Source organism: Sparus aurata, chromosome 1, assembly GCF_900880675.1.
Source record: "Sparus aurata chromosome 1, fSpaAur1.1, whole genome shotgun sequence".
NCBI lineage: Eukaryota > Metazoa > Chordata > Actinopteri > Spariformes > Sparidae > Sparus > Sparus aurata.
In genome coordinates, this window is record NC_044187.1 from 576,969 (window position 1) to 602,838 (window position 25,870).

The window sequence follows — 25,870 nt, forward strand, 5'->3', positions numbered from 1 at the left end:
TGATTGGTCAAGCTGTTTCCATGTCAGCCAATAATATGTGGTGGTCAGAAATTATTGTTCTGCTGCTGTCGACAGTCAGACATGAAGAAACATCTCAGCATCAACACAGCTGAGCCTCAGCCAGTCGGATGCTAACGCTAATGCTAACGCTAGTTTTCTCACTGCAGAGGCACATAGATGACAGCTGTTACCATGGTAACTGGTAGTGTCAGCTGACACCTCAAAATGTCCAGAGGACGAAAGTGTAAAAGACGGATGACGCAAACAAGACTGAAAGTGAGAAACTGGGTTTGACTGAAGCTAATCGATGCGTCCAGAGCCGGACTGACAGCGGTTCTGTACCCGGATAGTTCCTGCAGCCTCCGGCCGTAGAGCCGACCCTCCACACTCCTTCAAACTCGCCGTAGTTCCAGCGACTGAACTCTTCACTGCTCAGCGTGTCGGGTGTCAGGTTACAGATGTCAAGGCGGGAAAACTGACGCAGGAAGTCAGTGTAGGACATCCTGCAGAGAGGAGACGAAGACGCTTACAGAAACATGTTGACAGCGACAAAACCCTGATAACTGACTGGCTGCTGTCAGACTCTCTGAGGAGGTCAGTGAACGCACCAGAACTCTCCATCATCAGCAGCGTGATCCAGCCTCTTCTTCTCCTCCGGCTCTAACCCGTCCCACTCCCTCGAACTGACACAGAAACACAAACATCAGATGGTCCCTGAACGCCTCATCCAGGACACACACACACACACACACACACACACACACACACACACACACACACACACAGCCACACACACAGCCACACAAACAGGTCAGTGTGAGGACCTGGACTCACTTGTCGCTCCAGGCTCCGGTCCATTCCACCTGACCCCAGGGGTTCCTGATCCTCAGCAGCTCCACAGGAGAACCAAAGTGATGAACCTGCAGAACAAAATTTACTTAATATTCAGGACAGGAACCAGTCCACCTGCTGGTGCAGACCAGGAAGGAACCCGTCCACCTGCTGGTGCAGACCAGGAAGGAACCAGTCCACCTGCTGGTGCAGACCAGGAAGGAACCCGTCCACCTGCTGGTGCAGACCAGGAGGGAACCAGTCCACCTGCTGGTGCAGACCAGGAGGGAACCAGTCCACCTGCTGGTGCAGACCAGGAGGGAACCAGTCCACCTGCTGGTCCAGACCAGGAAGGAACCAGTCCACCTGCTGGTGCAGACCAGGATGAACCCGTCCACCTGCTGGTGCAGACCAGGAGGGAACCAGTCCACCTGCTGGTGCAGACCAGGAGGGAACCAGTCCACCTGCTGGTGCAGACCAGGAGGGAACCAGTCCACCTGCTGGTCCAGACCAGGAAGGAACCAGTCCACCTGCTGGTGCAGACCAGGATGAACCCGTCCACCTGCTGGTGCAGACCAGGAGGGAACCAGTCCACCTGCTGGTGCAGACCAGGAGGGAACCAGTCCACCTGCTGGTCCAGACCAGGAAGGAACCCGTCCACCTGCTGGTGCAGACCAGGAGGGAACCAGTCCACCTGCTGGTGCAGACCAGGAGGGAACCAGTCTTCAACAGCTTCCTGTTATTCCTCCTGATGCAATAAAAGAAAAAACGGAGTGTCCAGTCATTTCCCAGAATTCCTCACCTGCCTTGCTGCTGTGATGGAGTAGGCGTGGCCTTTAACCAGCTTCTGATGAGTGACGGCCTCCGTCTCATACGAGCTGGAGATCTGAGGAACACAGTGTCAGAGAAACAGGAGAAGCTAATAGTGTTAGCATTGTAATCATAAGCAGGGCTTCTGAATCATGCGAGTGTCTGAGAGTTTACGTCGATTGAGCAGCCGAGCAGCGAGCCGAGCTTCAGCGCCTTCCTCATGATGTTAAACAGGAAGGGCGGAGCTTCCTTCAGGTCGTAGCTCTCGGAGATTCCTCCCGTGAAATCCTCAAAACCCTCGATACTGGACCCTCCAATCAGAACCTCGTAGGAGCTGTTCACCCTGCAGGAGACAGAGGACGGAGAACGGTACCGGCAGATGATGTGAACACCTCTTACAGCTGTGGTCAGCCATGGTTCTGTGGTCTGAGATGGACGGGTCCATTTTACTACATAATCTTTAATGTCTTTGGATCCGTCCTCTCTCACCTCCCAGCGATGTGTTGTTATTTTTACTGAGCTGAGACTTTAATGACCCGGCCTGATGTTTACTGTTCAGCTGGACAAAGAGCCGAGTCAGCGGTTCTGTTTGTTTAACAGGCAGGTCCGCCCTGAGTACACACACACACACACAAACACACACACACACACACACACACACACACACACCCCGCCCTGTCAGACGTTGACTCACCTCCTCAGACTTTACCTATAACACTGACACAGGAGCTCTCAGTCGTATCTCATGGTCATCATCAGCCGTGCTAACAGCTCTGTGAGGCTGCACTGTGAGCTAAATGCTAACATGCTGATGTGCAGCAGGTACAGTTTTAATTATATTAGCATGCTAACATGAGCTAGTTGTCTGTCAGCAGCTGAGGCTGATGTGACCTGATGGCAGCGCTACATGGACAGGTCCTGCGGTTCATCCTGAGGGAACATGAGCGTGGCTCTTACTTGGCGTAGGCTTTCTCCAGCAGGGCGCTCCAGAACTCTCCGCCCTCCGCCGAGTGGACGAACAGCAGCTTTCCGTCTCTGGTGGGCAGCCGGTCGTCCACGACCACGTCCACCCACTCCCCGTACTGCCACAGCTGCAGGTATACATAAACAAACATGATGTCACTTCCTGTGGAGGCTCCACCCACTCCTGTCCTGCCTGTGTGTCCTGAGTGTGTTTAGTTGGAGCTCCATCTGAAAGCCTGATGGTTTTTCTCAGGTGTTTCTCAGGTAAACGTGTGGCCTGCAGTGGACCAGTGACAAGCTGCTGGATGGACGAGAGGCGCTGATGAGTCATCAGAGCAGAACGCTGAAATATTAACTGTCTGTGACGTACACAGCGAATCAGCTGATCTGTGTCTCAGAGCAGCTGCTCTCTGAGGACGTCCATTGTTCTCAGCAGCCACACATGATGGAAACTATTCGACCCGCCTCCACAGGAAGTGATGTCATCAGCGGCAGCTGTGTCTGGATTTGTGTTCCTCTGAGGGAGAGAATAACTTGTCCCTGCGAAGTTCTGGTCATGTTGTACAGCTGGAAACATCACAGACTGTCTGGTTCATCACGACCCAGAACATCACTGGTACCATCTACAGAACATCACTGGTACCATCTACAGAACATCATTGGTACCATCTACAGAGCATCATTGGTACCATCTACAGAACATCACTGGTACCATCTACAGAACATCACTGGTACATCTACAGAACATCACTGGTACATCTACAGAAATTCACTGGTACCCTACAGAACATCAGTGGTACCATCAACAGAACATCATTGGTACCATCTACAGAGCATCATTGGTACCATCTACAGAACATCACTGGTACCCCACAGAACATCACTGGTACATCTACAGAACATCATTGGTACCATCTACAGAGCATCATTGGTACCATCTACAGAACATCATTGGTACCATCTACAGAACATCATTGGTACCATCTACAGAGCATCATTGGTACCATCTACAGAACATCATTGGTACCATCTACAGAGCATCATTGGTACCATCTACAGAACATTACTGGTACCCCACAGAACATCACTGGTACCATCTATAGAACACCACTGGTACCCTACAGAACATTACTGGTACCCTACAGAACATCACTGGTACCATCTACAGAACATCACTGGTACCCTACAGAACATCACTGGTACCCTACAGAACATCACTGGTACCATCTACAGAACATCACTGGTACCCTACAGAACATCACTGGTACCATCTACAGAACATCACTGGTACCATCTACAGAACATCACTGGTACCCTACAGAACATCACTGGTACCATCTACAGAACATCACTGGTACCCTACAGAACATCACTGGTACCATCTACAGAACATCACTGGTACCATCTACAGAACATCATTGGTACCATCTACAGAACATCATTGGTACCATCTACAGAGCATCATTGGTACCATCTACAGAACATCATTGGTACCCTACAGAACATCACTGGTACCATCTATAGAACACCACTGGTACCCTACAGAACATTACTGGTACCCTACAGAACATCACTGGTACCATCTACAGAACATCACTGGTACCCTACAGAACATCACTGGTACCATCTACAGAACATCACTGGTACCCTACAGAACATCACTGGTACCCTACAGAACATCACTGGTACCATCTACAGAACATCACTGGTACCCTACAGAACATCACTGGTACCCTACAGAACATCACTGGTACCATCTACAGAACATCACTGGTACCCTACAGAACATCACTGGTACCTTACAGAACATCACTGGTACCCTACAGAACATCACTGGTACCATCTACAGAACATCACTGGTACCCTACAGAACATCACTGGTACCATCTACAGAACATCAGTGAAGTGAGAAATCAGCACAGAGTCCAGAGACACGGTTAATTAGGTGGTTAGTTTCACTTACCTGGAAGTGAAAGATGCCGGCGTACTGCAAGCTGAAGCTCTGACCCGGAGGAACCACTCTGTTCAGGATGGCCGGGTCCAAAGTCAGAGAGGCGATGGCAGCCAGCAGCCAGCAGTCACCTGAGACACACACACACACACACACACACACCTGGTCACATGATCACACCTGTTAGACGTCACACAGCTGTGCGTGTGTGTGTGTGTGTGTCTCACCCAGCTCTCCCTGACAGATGTCTGTTCTCTTCGCTCCATCAACAATGAAGCGAGGATCAGAACACAGCTCCTGATTGGACGAGACAGCAGGTGATTAGTGATGGTCATCATCATCATATCAATAATAATAAGTCATGTTTCTCTGATTTGTCTCCAGAACAAGATTCACACTTCATCGTGTTTCATTTTATTTCCAGTAACAGGAAGTGAAGAGAATGAGACGGAACCAATCAGGAGGAGGTGTTCAGATCCAGTCCTTCAGTAAAAGTACTGTTGGCCCGGCCCAGAGTCCTGTCCCGAGGAGAACCTGAAGGTCTCTCTACAGACCAGGTTCCTCAGCAACAACATGAAATCTAAAAGCTACAAACCTGAGAGGAAGCTAAAGTGAGAGAAATGGACCTGGTCACACCTGACCAGGTGCACACACACCTGACCAGGTGCACATACACCTGACCAGGTGCACACACACCGTGTTCATCCTTGTTGGGTTAATATTTACACGGACTGAGTCAGACTCTGATTAACAGGAGGTGGTTTGATTTTATCTTTAATATCTGTGGGCCGGCAGAAGGCTGCAGGTTCTGGCTCCGGCCCTGACGCTTGAGAGGCTGCACACAGGTGGGCGGAAGGATACCTGCTGTTTGCCAAGAAATAGTTCCAACACACGACTCCACCAAAACCACAAACGCTTCTGTCCAGGTTACATCAACCTGTTATTCAGTGAATTTAAAGAAGCTGCTGGATTCTGTGTGGACAGACCCAGGCTAGCTGTTTCCACCCACTTGCATTCTTTATGCTAAGCTAAGCTAAGAACACCTTGACTGTACTGACACACAGTGACACCTGAACGCCTCCTAATGACACACTGTTTCCTGAAATGTTAAATTATTCCTTTAATTATTAAAGTAAACATGTTTGCAGATTACAGATGTGTGTGTGTGTGTGTGTGTGTGTAATCGTCTCGACTTCCTCATTAAATCTCATCAAACAGGTCTGAGCCTTTGAGGGCTGATTCATATTAACCACATGTTTCAGTTATTAAATGTTTCAGTTAATAAATAATAAAACATGAATAATTAAACCATCTTGATGTTGATGCTGACCCAGAGGAGGTCTCTGTGTTAACAGAAGATTAAACATTGATGATGTCAGCGCTCAGCTCACCGCGGGACGTTTCCACTCCACCCCGATGGTTTTGGAGGAGTAGCGTCCCAGCTGGTTGTATCCCAGAGAGTCCCAGCCGGCGGGGAAGGTCGGGTCGCAGAACAGCGAGCCGGTCCGCAGACACTCGCTCCGCAAACGCTCAAAGTCCTGCTGGTTGAATGGGACAGCGTTAGCCCGACTACCGGCGCCCTCCTCCTCCCGGGCCTTCCTCCGGGCCAGTTCTGCTGCTGTGTTCGCCATCCTGAGAGTCTGATGAGAGTCTGTCAGGATCTAATTGAGATGAAGCTGCAGGTGCAAATGTTGTCTGAGGTGTGCAGTGATCCGTGGTGACCCGTGTGTGTGTGAAATATAAAGGCAGTCAGGTGTAAGTGGGCGGAGCTTTGTTCCAGGTGAGGGAGCAGTGTGATATCAGTAGCTGAATTATTCAGTGAACAGTTGGATAAACACCTCAGGTGTCGACGCACAGACTGAACTCTGTCTCAGCCACATGTCACATGATCACCAGCTCTGACTCCTGATTGGCTGAGCAGGGTCTGGATCAAGAACCACGTCCTCGACCCTCTCATCAGGGACAGCGTGAGTCCGGACCTGATCGGCTGTGTGTGGACAAAAACCAGTAAAGACAGGATGAGGTCAAAGGTCAGACCAGATGTCCATCAGCCGTCTGTCTCCACCTGCTGTAGCCCTCCACACTGACCACTGACAGGTGGACCCACCAGACCAGGTCCAGCAGCAGGACGGGTCAGTACTGCAGGTTCTCACAGTTTTATCTTCTGTAGAGACATTAGAAGACTTTGATTTGAATCTTTCAGTCTCTTTCAGGACAATTTCGAAAACCTTTTTCAGATTGCAGGCATTTTTTAAACTTCCTGAAGGTCCAGTTTACAGGACGCAGTTTACATGGCGTAGTTTACAGGGCGCAGTTTACATGGCGTAGTTTACAGGGCGTAGTTTACAGGGCGTAGTTTACAGGGCGTAGTTTACAGGACGCAGTTTACATGGCATAGTTTACAGGGCGTAGTTTACAGGGCGTAGTTTACAGGGCGTAGTTTACATGGCGTAGTTTACAGGACGCAGTTTACACAACGTAGTTTACAGGGCATAGTTTACAGGACGTAGTTTACATGGCGTAGTTTACAGGACGCAGTTTACAGGACGCAGTTTACATGGCGTAGTTTACAGGACGCAGTTTACATGGCGTAGTTTACAGGGCGCAGTTTACATGGCGTAGTTTACAGGGCGCAGTTTACACGGCGTAGTTTACAGGACGCAGTTTACATGGCGTAGTTTACAGGACGTAGTTTACAGGACGCAGTTTACAGGGCGCAGTTTACACGGCGTAGTTTACAGGGCGTAGTTTACATGGCGTAGTTTACATGGCGTAGTTTACAGGGCGCAGTTTACACGGCGTAGTTTACAGGACGCAGTTTACATGGCGTAGTTTACAGGACGTAGTTTACAGGACGCAGTTTACAGGGCGTAGTTTACAGGACGCAGTTTACAGGGCGTAGTTTACAGGGCGTAGTTTACAGGGCGTAGTTTACAGGACGTAGTTTACAGGGCGTAGTTTACAGGACGCAGTTTACATGGCGTAGTTTACATGGCGTAGTTTACAGGACGCAGTTTACATGGCGTAGTTTACAGGACGCAGTTTACATGGCGTAGTTTACAGGACGTAGTTTACAGGGCGTAGTTTACAGGACGTAGTTTACAGGGCGTAGTTTACAGGACGCAGTTTACATGGCGTAGTTTACATGGCGTAGTTTACAGGACGTAGTTTACAGGACGCAGTTTACAGGGCGTAGTTTACAGGACGCAGTTTACAGGGCGTAGTTTACAGGACGTAGTTTACATGACGTAGTTTACAGGGCGTAGTTTACAGGACGTAGTTTACAGGACGTAGTTTACAGGACGCAGTTTACAGGGCGTAGTTTACAGGACGTAGTTTACAGGACGCAGTTTACAGGGCGTAGTTTACAGGACGTAGTTTACAGGGCGTAGTTTACAGGGCGTAGTTTACATGGCGTAGTTTACAGGGCGTAGTTTACAGGGCGTAGTTTACACAACGTAGTTTACAGGACGTAGTTACATAGTGATGTCTAGTGGTGAGTTTGCAGATCACAACCAACTGAACACCCCTCGTCTCACGTCTGATAAACTGCCTCCAGTGATGTCACTCATTGGCTCAGTTGCATTGTGGGTAATGTATAAACCCCACTGCCTAATGGAGCGGAATGGTTCCCTGTTGTTTCCATCAGACGTGCTTTAAATGATCACCCGTCAGTCCTCATGCTGCTGCTACCTGTTGTACCTCAGCAGGTTACTGTGCTCACTGTTCTACTGACTTTATATTGGACCCAGTGTTTGGATTGTATTTGTACCTGAGTGCACCTGCTATGTCTATCTATCTATCTATCTATCTATCTATCTATCTATCTATCTATCTATCTGTCTATCTATCTATCTATCCGTCTGTCTGTCTGTCTGCTCAGAAATCCTCCAGTGTCTCCTCACATGTTCAGAACCTGCCTGAGAAACATCATGTTTTAAGTTCTGTTCAGTACCACAGTGATCCAGTGAGCGTGTCTGAACCTGCACAGGTTCACTGCTAACAGGAAGTGCTAACAGCTGATTCTGCTGCGTTTGAATAGAGTTTTGGAGCCTTTGTGTGTCTGTTTTGGTTGTTAGTCTGTGGCTGCTGGAGCGGATCAGAACTCTGCCACAGTGTTGGATCATCAGGAGAAGAGGAGTGAACTGCTCCTTTAAACATGTGGACCGGACCATCCAGAGTTCTGCCCGCTTAACTCTTCTGGGTCTTTACTTCCTGCTTTAAAAAGTCACCACACACACACACACACACACACACACACACACACACACAGAGAGAGAGAGTGAGAGAGAGGGAGGGAGAGAGGGAGGGAGGGAGCTCCTCCTCTGCTCTGGTTCGGGGCGGAGGTCTGAGTCTGAGTCTGACAGAAATCTGAGTCCAGCAGAAGTTTGTTGTGCGTTCTTCTCTTCTGTGTCGGATCTTCTTCTTCGCCTCCATCATGTCCGGCGTGGCCTCCACCCTGGCCAAGAAGCGGGCCCTGGCTGCGGGCTTCGGCACCAACGCCAATGCGACGCGGTACCTGAACCAGGACTTCAAGACCCTGCGGGCTCAGTGTAGTTCCGCCGGGAAGCTGTTCTGCGACCCGACCTTCCCCGCCGCGCCCGAAGCGCTGGGCTTCAACGAGCTGGGCCGGAGCTCCTACAAGGTCCGCGGAGTCACCTGGAAGAGACCCACGGTAAGAACCCGGGCCTGGTCCTGGATCTGGATGCGGATCTGAATGGGTGCGTTAGTTTGGAGGAGTGGGTGGGGTCGGAGGGGCGGGGTGGTGTTGGTGGAGGGGGGGGTTGCTGGCAGAGGACCTGCGGGATGCTCCACCCACATGGAAAAAACCTCCTCACGTGTTCAGACAGATACTGATCACATCTGATCGATATTAGTCTAATATCAATAACAACAACAATGACGTCATTCAGGTCTGTGGAACAGTTAGAAACAGCAACAAGCTGCAAACTGTCAAGTTCAAAACTCAGAATACTAACAGGAACTCACACAGTACATGTACAATACACAGTCTGTGTACTATATACACTGTGTACTGTATATGTTTATATATATATACTGTATATGTGTATATATATATACTGTATATGTGTATATATATATACTGTATATGTGTATATAGATACTGTATATGTATGTGGTGTATTTTAAATGTAACGGGGGATGGTGATGGTGATGATGCTCTTTCTTTCTGCAGGACTCAGAACTTCAGATCTGATTTGCAGATTCTAGATGTTTAACTTTAGTCAGTATTGAATGAATATGACAGAGCGTGACCTCAGAATATCATCCAGAGAATCTGACTGTGACAGATTATCAACAGTAATCTGCAGCGATCTTTAATGAAACTTAACAGAGGTGTAATATATTGAGTCGGTGTGTCTGATGATGATTCATTATTAGATTCATGTTCATCTTTTTGCCTCAGCTGCTTCATGAACACCAACATGTACATGAACATTAATATCTGTGGTGTTTTTACTGCAGGACTATTTAAACAGTGCAGTGAGTCACAGCCCATCAGAGATCCTACATACCAGGCAGATGAGTCACTACACACTCAGAACCAGGGGCAGCACAGGGAGGAGCAGGAAACGTGTATAAAAACATAATGCAGAGTTTATAACTGCAGAAGAGACCATGTCAGAGTCCTGACGGCTCTCTTCACTCTGTGGTGACGGCGTCCTCGTGCAGATGTGTCACTGAGTTTTGTCAGAAGCAGGAAGTAGCGGGCAGAGGAGGAGGAGGGAGTGACGCTGTAGGTCGACATGTTAGATGCTGCTGGTGTTCGGTACGTGTCGGTGCACGAGCTGCAGCCCGCCGCTGATCTCTGAGTGTGTCTGTGTGTCTGAGTCCTGACTGAAGCCACACTCAGGTACAAGAATGTGACCTCTGAGAGGTTTAAACCTGCAGCAGGTTTCAGTCAGCGAGAAAAAAGCTCCACTTGGGTGTTTAAAGTGTTTCAGGAATTTAAAGAATGATTTCAACAAGAACACAAGTCAGTGTCCTGACACTCGGACTTGACTGAGACAACCTAACAACGGACAGAGCCCTGAGCCCGGACCCAAACCAGAGCTGTTTGAGAAGATGTTACTGACACAGAACCTCTCAGACTCCTACAGAGAGTCTCAGCGCACACCGACAGTGAAGCTGTAACTGTGAGAACAGAGATGGTCATCTGTTACTGATTATCTGTTATTATACCATGGTCTGGGGGAATACTCGATTCTGATTGGCTGCAGGGTGTCCATTAACCCCTGATATATGGACACCTAATAAGTAGTTCTAGTCAAATTGACTGTTCACCGCTGTAAATTAATGCGCTAGCTGGCGTATCAAATCTGAATATTATATTTCCAGCACTGAGTTCAGTCCGTCAGTCCTTCAGTGTCTTATCCTCTGAACACCACAGGGTGGCGACTGTAACACACAAGCTGCAGAAAGTTCACTTCCCCTCTAAATTTACTGATACGCGAATAATCTCACATCCCGTTCACTGTTCAGCTCTCTGCTTCAGGCTGCGGCCACAGTAACGTTACACACGGCCGGTCATTTGTTCGTGAAAATCTTGATATTGATTTGGGGACAATGACATGACTGGTTAGCAAGCTAATCGTGTTAGCTAGCATACTGTCAAATTATATTTACTGTTTGTCAACCGTACGCAATGTTATTGACTTGCTAGCATAACGTTAGCTTTCTGGCTCATGGCTGAGCGGACTAGAATACTTCTGTTGCCAAGTCGTATCTATGATCCGTCCTATTTACTGGAGGAGTGAACAACGTCTCCGTTGCATAAGAACCTTACAGGAGGGAAATGAGTGTTCCAGGTATTAGTCAAACCCTCAGGCGTTACCAGGGAAACTTAGTTATGGCGTGTGAAAAACTTTATATTTTGATTGTAAAATGCATGAAAATATAAATGAATGGTCTTAATTTCTTTTTTTTGGCAAGTGACCATGGTATACGCGGGATAATGCCCTTCGAAGTGTCCATAAACAGGAGTTAATGGACTTCGCGGAGGCCATTAACTCCTGTTTATGGACACCTCGTCGGGCATTATCCCTTACTTATATTCACTGCAGGAAATACAGTTCAGCTGCAAGAGACAACTGCAACCTGAACACAGAGACACAAAACAACCACAGAGACACAAAACAACCACAGAGACACAAACAACCACAGAGACACAAAACAACCACAGAGACACAAACAACCACAGAGACACAAAACAACCACAGAGACAAAAAACAACCACACAGAGATACAAAACAACCACAGAGACACAAAACAACCACAGAGACACAAAACAACCACAGAGACACAAACAACCACAGAGACACAAAACAACCACAGAGACAAAAAACAACCACACAGAGACACAAAACAACCACAGAGATACAAAACAACCACAGAGACACAAACAACCACAGAGACAAAAAACAACCACACAGAGATACAAAACAACCACAGAGACACAAAACAACCAGAGAGACACAAAACAACCAGAGAGACACAAAACAACCACACACACACAAAACAACCACACACACACAAAACAACCAGACACACAAAACAACCACAGACACACAAAACAACCACACACACACAAAACAACCACACACACACAAAACAACCAGACACACAAAACAACCACACACACACAAAACAACCACAGACACAAAACAACCACACAGACACACAAAACAACCACACAGAGATACAAAACAACCAGAGAGACACAAACAACCAGAGAGACACAAAACAACCACAGAGACACAAAACAACCACACAGAGACACAAAACAACCACAGAGACACAAAACAACCACAGAGACACAAAACAACCACAGAGACACAAAACAACCACAGAGACACACAACAACCACAGAGACACAAAACAACCACAGAGACACAAAACAACCACAGAGACACAAACAACCTCAGAGACACAACATGCAGTGCAGCCTGTGGTTGTGACAACCAGGAGGTTCCGACAGTCAAACTTTTTGTTTCTGTGTCTTGAATCCTCGCAGCAGCTTTTTATGCACTCTGTTTGTTTCTGACCTTTTGACCAATAGGAACTGGTCTCTAATCCTGAGTTCATCTTGGGCGGAGCCACCAGGACCGACATCTGCCAGGGAGCTCTAGGTGAGTTTTCAAAATGGTCAGTGAACACACCACAGCCTCCAGACTGTCCCTGAACAGGTAGACAGATAGAATGGTAGACAGGTAGACAGGTGGGCAGTTGGCTGCGGAGGGGAGTGGTCTGTGTGGACTGAGGTAACTGGTTTTAACAGTCAACAGGAAACATTACAGATGTGCAATAACACAATTTGATGAACTGATCGATGATTTTAAGGTGGTCACGTGTCAGATCAATGAACTCTCAGCCTATATGCTAAATATAATGCTGTGGCTGGTTAGCTTAGCTAAGCCCCACAATGTGACACCGGTCAGAACTCTGTTGTTTAATGTATTCTTCTCTGCTGATGTCTCTGTGGCTAACTAGCTAGCTCGCTAACATTACGACAGTCCTGCATCGAGACACTGTCCATGGTTGCCATGGTAACGTAAGAGAAGTCACCAGGGCTGGAGACGCCATGTTGGGAATGTTTACATTACTGACCCCTGATGATGTCTGAGGGTCTGAGGGTCTGAGGGGTCTGAGGGTCTGAAGGGTTGGTCCTCCTTTAACTCTGACCTTCTGACGATGCCCGGCTGTGAACATGTTCACTGACTCAGTCGTTCAGATTTCAGTTTACTGCTGAATATTTTGTAACCAGAGGAGTTAATGTGAACCAGCTGAGATCCTGGTCCTGCTGTAATTAGAGGGCGCTGCCACGCTGAGCCCTGATTGGCTGAGCAGGAAGGAGCAAGACAGGAAAAGGCCTGGCAGCTATTGTTAGAGGGCGAGAGGCAAACATCAGAGGGGGGGATATGTGCTGTCAACCAATGAGGACACACCCTCACACACACACACACACACACACCCTCACACACACCTTCACACACACACACACACACACACACACACACACACACACACACGCGCGCACACACACACACACAGTGTTGTGGTGGATGAGTCACCAGCTTGCCGTGCCTTCATTAAACCACAGCAGCTCTCTGGTTGTGTAACTCTTTCAAGCTTCCTCACATCAAACTTTTCTTCAGGCTGAAACTACAGATTCTCTGAAGCTTCCTGTTTTCAGCTGGACCGTCACAGTTACAGCCACTCAGCTCAGGAATGTTGCTCAGAGTGAGACCTTGCGTTAACTGCAGCTGAATATTTGTGGTGGGAGCAGAAAGAGTCTGCAGGCTGTTTCTCCTCCACCCAGTCTGAATCCTCTGTTGCTCCGTCAAAAACCACATCAAGTCTGTGCAGTCCTGCTGCACTGAACAACATAAACTGCATGACTCTGTTCATGTCTGGTTGTTCTGTCCTCAGGATGAACGAGGTTCTGTCTCAGAGTGTTAGTGGGTTTAAAGTGGACCAGGATATGATGATTATTAAAGATCCTCCTGAGTCTCTCAGATGTTCCTGCGACATCAGGAATGACTATGTAGTTATGTTTTCTCAATTCCTCCTCTCTGTCTATACTATATAAGGACACTCCCACACTATATAAGGCACTCCCACACTTTATAAGAAAACTCCCACTATAAATAAGGGACATTTCTACACTATATAAGGACACTCCCACACTATATAAGACACTCCCACACTTTATAAGAAAACTCCCATTATAAATAAGGGAAATTCTACACTATATAAGGACACTCCCACTATATATAAAGACATTCCCACTCTATATAAGGACACTCCCACTATATATATAAAGACATTCCCACTATATATAAGGACACTTCCATATTATATAAGGACACTCCCACTATATATAAAGACAGTCCCACTCTATATAAGGACACTCCCACTATATATAAAGACATTCCCACACTATATAAGGACACTCACATACTATATAAGGACACTCCCACTATATATAAAGACATTCCCACTATATATAAGGACACTCCCATATGCTGTAAGCACACTCCCACACATAGTTTAAAGCCTGCAGCTCCTCCAATTAGTTAGAAGGGAAGAAGCCTCTTGGATGAGACGTGAAACAAGTCCAGTTGACCCCAGTTGATACAGAACCTAGAATTACCATGACCTGGATGACTTAATGATTGTTGACTAACAGTGAATCATTTGTAATGTTACCGACTGTTTCCTGTCTGTCCAGGTGACTGCTGGCTGTTGGCGGCCATCGCCTCGCTGACCCTTAACGAGTATGTGATGGCCAGAGTCGTTCCCACTGACCAGGGCTTCGGTGACGACTACGCCGGCATCTTCCACTTCCAGGTAACACAAGTCCTCATGACATGTAGTTTGTCTCAGTTGTGTTGCCGAGTGTTGACCTCATGGCAGATGTTTGTCTGAGTGCACTCATGAGGGACTGACATTTTAAAGTGGACCGAACACTGAACCCACTGAACTCCACAACTGATGCGATGAGCCAACAATGAACTCTCTGAACTCATAAGCTTTATTTACGGTGCAGCTATGGTAGCTAGTTACAATCACAAAAGCTGAGTAGCCCTGATCCAGGACCAGAACCATCTGACAGAACCAGGATACCAGTAACTCAGGTGATCATAACATCCATTACAGGTACAATTGTTGTATAATCAAACTCACAGGTGACCACTGATATCTGAGAAGAGCCTGTTGATTCACTGATGGTAGAGAAACAAACCAACACGCTGCCTCTTTAAGAGACATGAAGAAGATTCCCTCTACGGAAGTTTTTTTTATTTTCTCCTGTAAATATTATAAATGCTCTAATTCAACGAAGCCCAAAATAATAATTTGAACATCTGGAGCCACTGCAGTTTGGCACAATGAAGGTGATGTTATTTGACTAAAAACGAAATTTTCATTAAATTTCAATTGGTTTTATTCTTCTAAACGTCAACCTGAAGCCGCCAACCAGCTGGATCATGTCACATGTTACAAAGACACTAAACAGGAACAATATAGGCTCCTTCTTTGTCCCCGTGGAGAAAGTCCCCAGACTCCCTTAACAAATGTGTCAGTTTAGTGAGTTGTTGAGTTGGAGACACTTTATAAACTCTGTGAAACTCTGTCTCTGACTCATTCTGCATTATTTGGACCTTCTTGTTCATTCAGCAAATGTTCTACATGAACTTCTTTCTGTCTTTGAGCAGAAACATGGAGTCTGTTTGTCTCAGAGATGGACGGGTTTGTTTCATACAGAGCAGGAATTGGTAGTGACTGACGCTGTTGACCGGAAGAAGAAATCAGACTATTGAGAGAGACTTTCACAGTAAATGTCAGGCTGTTTCCTGTCTGACAGTCTGTAGTTTACATTTAGAGCGTTTAGCAGACGCTTCTGTCCAAAGCAACTCACAATAAGAACATTTGTCTTGTAGTTCTGGCAGTTTGGTGAGTGGGTGGACGTGGTGATCGACGACCGCCTGCCGGTCAAAGATGGAGAGCTGATGTTCGTCCACTCGGCGGAGGGGAGGGAGTTCTGGAGCGCTCTGCTGGAGAAAGCCTACGCCAAGTAAGATCAACTCGGGTTTCAATTTGACAACTATGGAGCCAGAACAGTGGCTTTTAAATGTGTCATTGAAACATTTGTATTGAAAACAGTTGTACTGACATTGAAACAAGTATTGGCACTGAAAAAAGAAAGTAATTCAAATAATTCAAGTCCGAATACTGGTTTGTTTTCAATGCCAATTTTTTTTTTTGGATGCCAAATTTTAAAGTCACCGTTCTGGCTCCATAGACAACCTTCTATTCACAACAGGCCAAGACCTTTATTTTGAAAGTGTTGTCCATCAGTTCACTCAGTGATTGTAACACTGTGTGAACATTGGAACATCTCTCAGAAATCTGATGGTGCTATCGTCTGTCTGACTGACTGACTGCTTTGTATCCAACTGGACAGCCAAAGGACAGTTGTTCTGGGTCTGCAGTGAAGTCCTGTACTGTCTCATCAGAATATTGCATGGATCACAAAAAGGTTCATTGTTCCAGGAGAAGGTGCTCTTTAATATTCAGCCTGTGTTTTGGTCACAGAGTGAACGGCTGCTATGAAGCGCTGTCTGGCGGTTCCACCACTGAAGGATTTGAAGATTTCACCGGTGGCATCGCTGAGAACTACGACCTCCAACGTCCCCCCGCCAACCTGTTCCAGATCATCAAGAAGGCCCTGGAGGCTGGAGCGCTGCTGGGCTGCTCCATCGACGTGAGTCTGAGGGAGAAACACTGTGAAGTTCTCGTCATGATGCTCAGGAACACACGCCGACTCTCTGAAGACAGTTTTCAGGACTATCTGAAACAAAATGAGCTCCAGTTTCCTGCTCGTCACATAAACAACTTAAGCGTTTCCTGATAAACAGGTTTCATTTCCTTTTATGATAAACTCTGAATATCAAACAAACTAGATCCTTCCTGCAGCCTCAGGCTATAAACTAAAACACTCTTCAGTCGCTCTTCCTCAGTGGGAGGAACTCGTCATGTTTAGATAAAGTCTGAATATTTTGTCAGAAAATAATGAGATGAAGCAGAAAAACATCAACAGAGACAGAAATCAAGAAGAGGAGCAGAGATGAAAGTAGATACTAGAACTCAGAAGTTTTGTTTTTGGTGTTTAGACTCTGTGATGATGATGATGATGATGATGATGAGTAAACCTTGCCTCCTTGCAGATCACCAGCGCCGCAGACTCGGAGGCCGTCACCCGTCAGAAGCTGGTGAAAGGCCACGCCTACTCACTGACGGGAGCTGTGGAGGTGATGTCACGTCCTGGAAATGAAATGAGAAGAGAATGAGGTGATGTGGAACAAGAGGAGAATGAAACGTTGTTGTTATGTTTCCAGGTGAACTTCCGTGGCCGGAATGAGCGGCTGGTGAGGATGAGGAACCCGTGGGGTCAGGTGGAGTGGACCGGAGCGTGGAGCGACGGGTAACCACACCAGCACAACACCCACACACGTACTGGTGAAACTGGGACAGTGTGTTAGTGAACAGAGAATGGCTGGTTTCAGTCTGTGGTGTAGCACTACATGTCACCATGCTTGTTATCATGCTGCCTGTTAACATCCTGCTACAGTCTGTTCTGCTTTAACAGTGTCTGTTCTGTTCACACAGATCGTCTGAGTGGAGCCAGGTGCAGGGAGACTGTCCACATGCCAACGCAGAGGACGGAGAGTTCTGGTAGGTGGAGCGTCTGAGTGTTAGCAGACCCGATCCATTGGTTCTGTGGTGGATGGATGTGGCAGTGATGTTAGTGTTTATAGCAGCAGAGTGAGAGGTCTTCCCTGTCCTATCTCTGCAGGATGTCCTTCAGCGACTTCTGCCGTCACTATAATCGTGTTGAGTTGTGCACTCTGACCCCCGACACCATCGAAGATGACTCTGTGAAACACTGGAGCGTCAGCAAGTTCGATGGCTCCTGGAGGAGAGGATCCACCGCTGGAGGCTGCAGGAACCACCCCTGTAAGAAGTGCAGCTACTTTTACTCCCATAGACAGAAGTCTGAAGTCACAATGAAGTCCTGACGAAGGGTACATAAACTTTGTCAGAGATTAAACAATATATATAAGAAAGGAACATCCCGTTTGAAGAGTCCCTCGCGCTGATCAAGGTTGACCCCTTCTGATTAGACCTCGTCAGGTACGAGGAGGGTTTCTTCTTCTCCTCGAAAGGTTCTTTAGGATGAACTTCTAGCACGTACGGAACAGATTCTGGGATCACTGATGGAGCTGGAGTTTTTAAGAGTTTCTCATGAGAGGTGATGTTGTTGATGTGACTGGAAGCTGTCTTTCCTCTGCAGACACGTTCTGGATGAATCCTCAGTTTGTGATCAAGCTGGATGAGGAGGATGATGACCCCGATGATGGCGAAGTGGGCTGCAGCTTTGTGGTCGGTCTGATCCAGAAGAACCGCAGAAAGCTCCGGAAACAAGGAGAGGACATGCACACCGTTGGGTTTGCCATCTATGAGGTGAGAACTGAAGACACTTTAGGTTTAGGACCAGATCAATACGTAGAGAATGTAACACGGCGATACAGACGCATCCACTTACTAAACAAAACTTATTCTTGTCCTCTGCTTGTTTCAGGTTCCAAAGGAGGTGAGTTCTGAACGCCTGACAACACCTTCAGGTTAAAGGTCAACGGCTGAAAAAACAACTGTCATTATTACATTAATATTATTCAAATAATCAGACTTAAAACCACTCTGTCCATCCAGGACGTCTCTTTGATTGGAGGTTTAAATATTTCTTTGTTGTGATGCAGTGATGTATGTTTTAACTGCATTTACAGTTTGAATCCAAATCAGTTTGGAGAATGATCTCCTGCAAACATATTCAGTTAAGGGATTATGTGACTATTTTATTATCAGGACCAGTGAACCTTTGACGTCATCACTGGTTGCCAGGCAACTGGTCAGAGCCAGGAAACAGCCTGGCACATAATCCCTGCAGAACCACATTATAACAAACCACAGTCAGTCAGCTTTAGAGCAGCCGGACAGAGGTCAGCTATCTTTCCCCCCTGTTCCCAGTCTTTATGCTAAGCTAACTAAACTTTAGCTTCAAAACACAGGCTGTCCTGATTGGCTGTTTCCTCCCTTCAGTTTCAAGGCCAGAGGGAGGTGCATCTGGACAAGAACTACTTCCTGACCCACGCTCAGACGGCAAAGTCCGAAACCTTCATCAACCTGCGTGAGGTTTGCTCTCGCTTCAAGCTGCCCCCGGGAGAGTACCTGATCGTCCCGTCCACCTTCGAACCGCATCTCAACGGAGACTTCTGCATCCGTGTGTTCTCTGAGAAGCAGACTGAGACCCAGTAAGACTCTGAACCTGGTTCTGCTGGTTGTTAAGGGAGCTGGAGGGGGGCTGCCCAAAACCTGGTGCGCTTCAGTCAGTGCTGAGGGACTCTGGACGACTCGTGTCTTATGCAAACAGGCTGACACATGTTTGGTCCTGGGCCCGGTTCAGGTCCACCACCAGAACAGAGAGCTGCCTGTGGTGTTTCTGAAAGGAGGCTTAGAGACCCTGTGTATGTGTGTGTGTGTGTGTTAATAATGTGTCCAGTGTTCTGTAACACCTTCATGCTTCTGTCCCATCAGGCCCTGTGACGACCCGGTCCAGGCTGAACTAGATGATGTAAGTAAAGTTGATCCATTAATGAACAGATGAATTAATGATGACATCATCGTTACGTCTTAATTAAAACTGCTCACTACAGACGACACGTCTCAGTCAGCTGTCGGTTCTGTTTGAATGTTTCTGTGCAAACACAGTACATCCTGCAGTGACTGTCGTCATGGCGATGTAGTGACTGTCGTCATGGCGATGTAGTGACTGTCGTCATGGCGATGTAGTGACTGTCGTCATGGTGATGTAGTGACTGTTATCATGGCGATGTAGTGACTGTCGTCATGGCGATGTAGTGACTGTCGTCATGGCGATGTAGTGACTGTCGTCATGGTGATGTAGTGACTGTTATCATGGTGATGTGTTCAGGAGACGGTGTCTGATGAGGACGTGGACGCAGGGTTCAGAGGACTCTTCTCGAAACTCGCTGGAGACGTAAGGTTTACACCTGAGGACTCACGTCAACATGATTGTCATCACACCTGAGGGGACTATAGACAGGTGTGCCCTGACCTGCAGGTGTCCAGCTGTGACATGTTCCCTGTTGTGTTTCAGGACATGGAGATCTCAGCGGTGGAGCTCAGGACCATCATGAACAAGATCGTCTCCAAACGTACGTCAAAGCTAAAGCTTCAGCACCTGCTCACCTGCTCACCTGCTCACTTGTTCACCTGCTCACCTGCTCACCTATAACTTCCTGTCTCTCCCTCACAGGAACTGACATCAAAACTGACGGCTTCAGCCTGGAGACCTGCAGGGTCATGGTCAACCTGATGGATGTATCCTTCTTTAGCTTCCCGGCGCTCCGCAGTCAGAACCGAGCTCCGTCTGAGGTCCGGTTCTGTTCTGCTCAGTGTCCACAGGAAGGTTTTGGAAGTGTGGGTTCTTCAGAACTAACAGCAGATCATGTAACAGAGACCGAACTTTATTCATCCTGATGGATCGTTGTGCAGCAGCAGAAATACACAGTGTGAGATAAAAATATAAATAATAAACATATAAAGATTCATGTGGATCTTTGAGGGTCCAGATGTTTGTGGCTGCACGTCAGTCTGTACCTGTCAGTGAGGTTCTGACCCGGTAGAGATGGAGGAGGTGAGTAACAAAGCTGCAGGTCAGACAAGATCCTCAACTGTTGAGCAGGACAGCGGGAACGGGAAGCTCGGCCTTGGAGAGTTCGCCACCTTGTGGAAGAAGGTGCAGAGATACCTGGTAAGAAGTGCGACCTTTGACCCTCAGAGTGTGTGAGCTCACCTGACAGGTGTGACAACAGCAGCTGTGTGTCTCCATGTCTGCAGTCCATCTATAAGAAGAACGACTCGGACAACTCGGGGACGATGAGCACGCCGGAGATGAGAGTCGCCTTTAAAGACGCAGGTCAGTTTCTTCTTCTGCTATTTGTGCAGAAACACGAGCATCCACTGGACCAGAACCCACAACACCAGCACACAGAACCAAGGCTGTTACCATGACAACAGCTCAGATACAGGCTGAACTCCAGTTTGTCAACACTTAAGATGTTTGTTTGTGATTTTGAGCATTTAAACTTTTAATAATCTTATAACTCAGGGTCGTAACCATGGTGACTCACTGCAGTCACACCTCACACTGAACTGTCTGACCTTCAAAATAAAACCTGTTTCCCGTTTCCTGTTCTTCTTCTCTGTCTCCTGATGTGTTGTGTGTTTGTGCCTCAGCACTGAATGAATAATGATGTTTGTGTGTTTCTCTCTGCTGCTGCTTTCGGGACTCTTTCCTGTCAGTAGACTGATGTGACGGTACGTTACGTGTTAGCAGCCAGCTCTTATTCTGACACTGATCGTTGTTTCATGGTCGTGGTCACGTTTCACTTCTTTTATTTTTAGTTGCAGCTTCAACAGAACAGAAATTATTGTTCAGTAATTTCACTCCTTGTTGAATGATGACGATGATAATAGTGATGATGATGGTGATGATGATGGTGTCGTCCTCCTGCAGGTTTCAGCCTCAACAACACCATCTACCAGCTGCTGGTGGCTCGATACTCCGACCCAGACATGACCATCGACTTCGACAACTTCGTGGGCTGTCTGATGAGGCTGGAGATGATGTTCAGTGAGTCACACCGAGCTACACGTCAACTACAACTCCCAACATGCACTGCAGCAAGAAATAACCAATCACAGAGTCTGAATCTATTAATGATTCAACTCACTTCCTGTAAAATGTAGTGTGACGTTCATCTCATTCACAAACTGCACGTCTGTGTAGAGTGTTAGCGTTAGCTTCACCCGCAGCTGTAGTCTTCATCCTTCAACAGTTAGCTTTGAACATGTCGTCCACATGTTGTCCTTCATCAAACTAAAAGGAAGGAAGCACCGTCAACTTAATGAGTGATGAGTTCAGAGCTTCACTGCTCGCTCTAATGAGACAGTGTTCATCAGTCAGCTGTTAAAGAGAGCTGCAGAAACCCTGACGTTAGCTGAGCGTCAGGCTAATGTTGCTAACGGTTATCAAAGGTGACAATGCTAACTGAAGTGAGTGAGGATGAAGAAGCAGCAGGTGTTCATCAGTACTGACAGCTAACATTGTGTGATACATGTGGATATTCATTTTATTGTTTGTTTGTTTGTTTAGTGGTTCTGATCATGTTATTCTGATTAGCATTAAAAACACAGAACCTGTGTTCAGAACATCTGTATGATGGTGACGTGGTCTGAAAGTCATTGTGTGCTGAGTCTGTCCGGGACACGAGGCCCGGTCACATCAACACTAGAACCTTAGCTGAGTAAGCTAATGAGATGATTTAGCTAATGAGCTGTGACTCATCTTCATCCTCAGGGATCTTCAAGAAGCTCGACGCTCAGGACAGCGGCTCCATCGAGCTCGACTTCAACCAGGTGAGAACCAACAACACGAACTTCATCATGTTGAATCGGACCAGGTTTCGCCTCTGACCGTCAGAGGCGGACCCGGTCAGTATGAATAACCTTCAGATGTTGACTCTGTCTTGGTTTCTCCGTCTCTTCCTGCAGTGGTTAAACTTCGCCATGATCTGAGCCGGCGCTCCGCGTTGGCCCGGAGCTCCAGTGTTACTGCAGGACGCCATATTTGTGTTTACAGCTGCAGCTTCTCTTCTTTCACTCCGTATGTTTTCTGTGTATCCACCACATGACTGACACCATGTACCATGAAAAGTCAATAAATGTATCCAGAACTCTTTACGGGCCGGCCGTTATTCTGTCATACTTCATGTGTAGACGATGGTTACATGTTGTTGTTATCTCACCTGCATTCTGTCTACAGTCCAGCAGGGGGTGGCTGGTTTCAGTCAGTATGTAAGATTATGAAAACTTGATTTGGTATATCATACAGCAGGGGATCCTTTGGGCGGAGCTACCTTGTGATTGACGTTGCTACCATGGCAACGTGTCCTCCCAGCTCCACCCTTTTGCCCAAATATGGTGACTACTGGTTCCAAAAAACGATGGCCTCAACTGTAGCACTAAATACAAGGCTTCCGAACATTAGTCCGCAAACTAATGAGAGACGTCGGGTGGGTTTATACGTGGTTTAGCCTAGCTTAGCACAAAGCAGAGGGGAACTGCTAGCTACATGAAAACAAATAACTAAAAGATGAAGAGAAAGACTCTCCTCACTGCAGTTATCACTCAACAATATGAACAATAACAATATAAACAATGTTATGACAATAGCTGAAGTCAGTTTTAGAGCTGCTCAAAATCATTTTATTAACACCAAACCACAGATGTTGAGTGTGCTAATGCTAACAAGCTCAATATGTGGTTGAGGATTGAGGAAATGTTATCTAGCTTGCTACCAAGCCACAAAAAACAATATGGAGGACAGGAAGAGTTTTACAGGTTTCAGATGGATTCAGCTCCATCTGTCTGTCCAGCAGAGGCGGCCCTCATCTGAATTAGATCAGCCTAGCTTAGCACAAGGCTTGCAACAGAGCTGCTAGCCAGCCTTGTCGAAATATAGAGCCGCTAACAGCAACATAATCAACGGTATAGTTCTAGAGATTTAATTAGCTCTATTTAACAATATGTTGCTAGCAGATGCTATGCTAGCTGCTAACAGCTAGTTTCTTCGATGGTGGTTGCTGTTTGTCACTATTTGGTGTTCTACAGGGATATGTTTAGCCTAGCTTAGCACAAGCAGCAGTGGGGAGCTGCCCAGCCTGGCTTTAAACCTCATGACGAAGGTTTGACCCAGAAAACTTTCATCAGGTCAAGAAAAAGATTTTAAAATCTGTGACATCATCACAATGTGAAGTCTACAAGCCAGGTGGGAGCTCGTGGGCGGGGCTAGTAGTGAGCCCATTGAATAAGGGCAGTAGCGTTTCCCCCGCTGGCCCCGCCCCCCGGACATTACATCGTGATGACGTCACAGATGAAGCATCTGTACCTGGAGTCAGAGCTGGGGCCTGTTTCAGGAAGCAAGTTTAACAAACTCTGAGTCTAACCCTGAACTCTGAGTTGACTTACCCTGTGAAGAGAAACTTCCAGTTCCAGAACAGCTGATCTGAGTTTGTCGACTCTGAGTATGTTAACTCTGAGTTGAGCTCGTGCCTGACGATTAGTAAAAAACCATCATCAATTGAGCTCCGATACAGTGATTCACCATGGCAACAGGGGAGAAAACAGGAAGCAGACATTTTCTGGGGAAAAGAAAGTAACACGGCTGCGGCTGTAATAAAAATTTTAGATGCGGTCGTCTTTTCATTTTGGGTTTAACATCACTTTCTTTTATATTAGCGGTTGAATGTTGTTCAATGTTTTATTTCATTTTATTTTTTTTTATTTTAGGCTATTTTATTTTATTTTAGGCTATTTTATTTTATTTTATTTTAGGCTATTTTATTTTATTTATTTTAGGCTTTTTATTTTTATTTTTATTTTATTTTATTTTATTTTATTTTATTTTATTTTATTTTAGGCTATTTTATTTTATTTTATTTTAGGCTATTTCTTTTTCTTTTATTTTATTTTATTTTATTTTATTTCATTTTATTTTATTTTAGGCTATGAGGTGTCTGCACACTAACACATTCAGAGCACATTCTTTAATAGTGATAATTGTTTTCCCTTACTGTGAGGTAAGAGAGATGGTCGATGAGATGTTTACATATCTCAGGGCCCCGGAGCCATTAAACAGCTCTCTGTGTGTGCATTGAAGGTTAGATAGAGGACAGGCCCACATGGAGGCATAAAGCTGAGTCTATCTCGCTTACTAGTTGTTCAGAGCTGTCTTAAGGTATACATCCCCATATAAGCATGAAGAGACAATTCGGTCCATTTTAGGCTGTGAGTTCCAAGAAGTGATCTCAGTGGAAGTTAGATAATGTACAGGAGGAGGCAGACTAACTTCTCTTTCTACTATTGGATAGATGGACCCTCAATCCACCAAAGTGACCAATTGGAATAAGTGGGACGATGCGAGGAATTAGACTTTAAAAAGAGCAGAGGGCAAAGCATTGGGCAGAACTTTGTCATAAATTTGAGAAACCCGGGTAACGGCCGTGCCTGGACGGACGCTGTTATTGAGATCTGTTTTCAATAAAGATTGCTCTAATATTCCACCAGCCTTGCCTCCGCAGAATCATTTATCAACATACTACACACCGACATCTTGATGAAGAAAGCCCAGAAACTACAGCTATTTTATTTTATTTTAGGCTATTTTATTTTATTTTAGGCTATTTTATTTCATTTTATTTTATTTTATTTTAATCAGTTGAAAATGACATATAGAAACAGTCTCATGATGGCTCCCCACTCTGGTTTTATTTCACATATTAAACAAAGTAAAAGTTTATTCAGTGGATATTTTAACTTGTAGTAGCTTTTACCACCAACAGATGCTGTTTAACACACATCTGTGTCCTGACATCCTGCTGAGTAGTTGAACATGAAGTGGTGCTCACCTCCACCTGCAGCACGTCCCACAGAGGCAGAGGAGCTGGTCCTGAGTCAGGTCACAGAGGAGCTGGTCCTGAGTCAGGTCACAGAGGAGCTGGTCCTGAGTCAGGTCACAGAGGAGCTGGTCCTGAGTCAGGTCACAGAGGAGCTGGTCCTGAGTCAGGTCACAGAGGAGCTGGTCCTGAG

The 25,870-nt window shown here is 46.5% G+C and overlaps 2 protein-coding genes across 3 annotated transcripts in view; one reads left to right on the forward strand and one right to left on the reverse strand.

The window, feature by feature from the left end:
* LOC115585369 (uncharacterized) overlaps positions 1 to 8,336 on the reverse strand; it is a 28,980-nt gene extending 20,644 nt beyond the window's left edge. The window contains exons 1-9 of the mRNA XM_030423690.1: positions 5,947 to 8,336; positions 4,783 to 4,852; positions 4,568 to 4,686; positions 2,599 to 2,732; positions 1,816 to 1,984; positions 1,634 to 1,717; positions 835 to 920; positions 609 to 683; positions 343 to 503 (exon numbers count right to left, since the gene is read on the reverse strand). Coding sequence (XP_030279550.1) covers positions 343 to 503; positions 609 to 683; positions 835 to 920; positions 1,634 to 1,717; positions 1,816 to 1,984; positions 2,599 to 2,732; positions 4,568 to 4,686; positions 4,783 to 4,852; positions 5,947 to 6,186 — 1,138 coding nt within the window. The 5' untranslated portion in view covers positions 6,187 to 8,336. The remainder of the gene's footprint in view (positions 1 to 342; positions 504 to 608; positions 684 to 834; positions 921 to 1,633; positions 1,718 to 1,815; positions 1,985 to 2,598; positions 2,733 to 4,567; positions 4,687 to 4,782; positions 4,853 to 5,946) is intronic.
* Positions 8,337 to 8,868: 532 nt separating this feature from the next.
* On the forward strand, positions 8,869 to 22,963 carry LOC115582996 (calpain-2 catalytic subunit-like). Of its 2 annotated transcripts, XM_030419335.1 has the most exons (21): positions 8,870 to 9,230; positions 12,636 to 12,705; positions 14,808 to 14,926; positions 16,018 to 16,151; positions 16,673 to 16,841; positions 17,305 to 17,388; positions 17,476 to 17,561; positions 17,747 to 17,812; positions 17,934 to 18,094; positions 18,432 to 18,601; positions 18,720 to 18,731; positions 19,238 to 19,449; positions 19,733 to 19,769; positions 20,130 to 20,195; positions 20,316 to 20,373; positions 20,475 to 20,539; positions 20,904 to 20,972; positions 21,059 to 21,137; positions 21,738 to 21,854; positions 22,581 to 22,639; positions 22,775 to 22,963. In XM_030419335.1, the coding sequence occupies exons 1-21, from the start codon at positions 8,994 to 8,996 to the stop codon at positions 22,796 to 22,798; spliced, it is 2,094 nt and encodes a 697-aa protein (XP_030275195.1). In that variant the 5' UTR covers positions 8,870 to 8,993; the 3' UTR covers positions 22,799 to 22,963. The 2 variants fall into 2 exon arrangements, with proteins under 2 accessions (XP_030275204.1, XP_030275195.1); XM_030419344.1 differs by lacking the exons at positions 22,581 to 22,639; positions 22,775 to 22,963 and adding an exon at positions 21,527 to 21,538 and having other exon boundaries at positions 8,869 to 9,230.
* Positions 22,964 to 25,870: the final 2,907 nt, after the last annotated feature.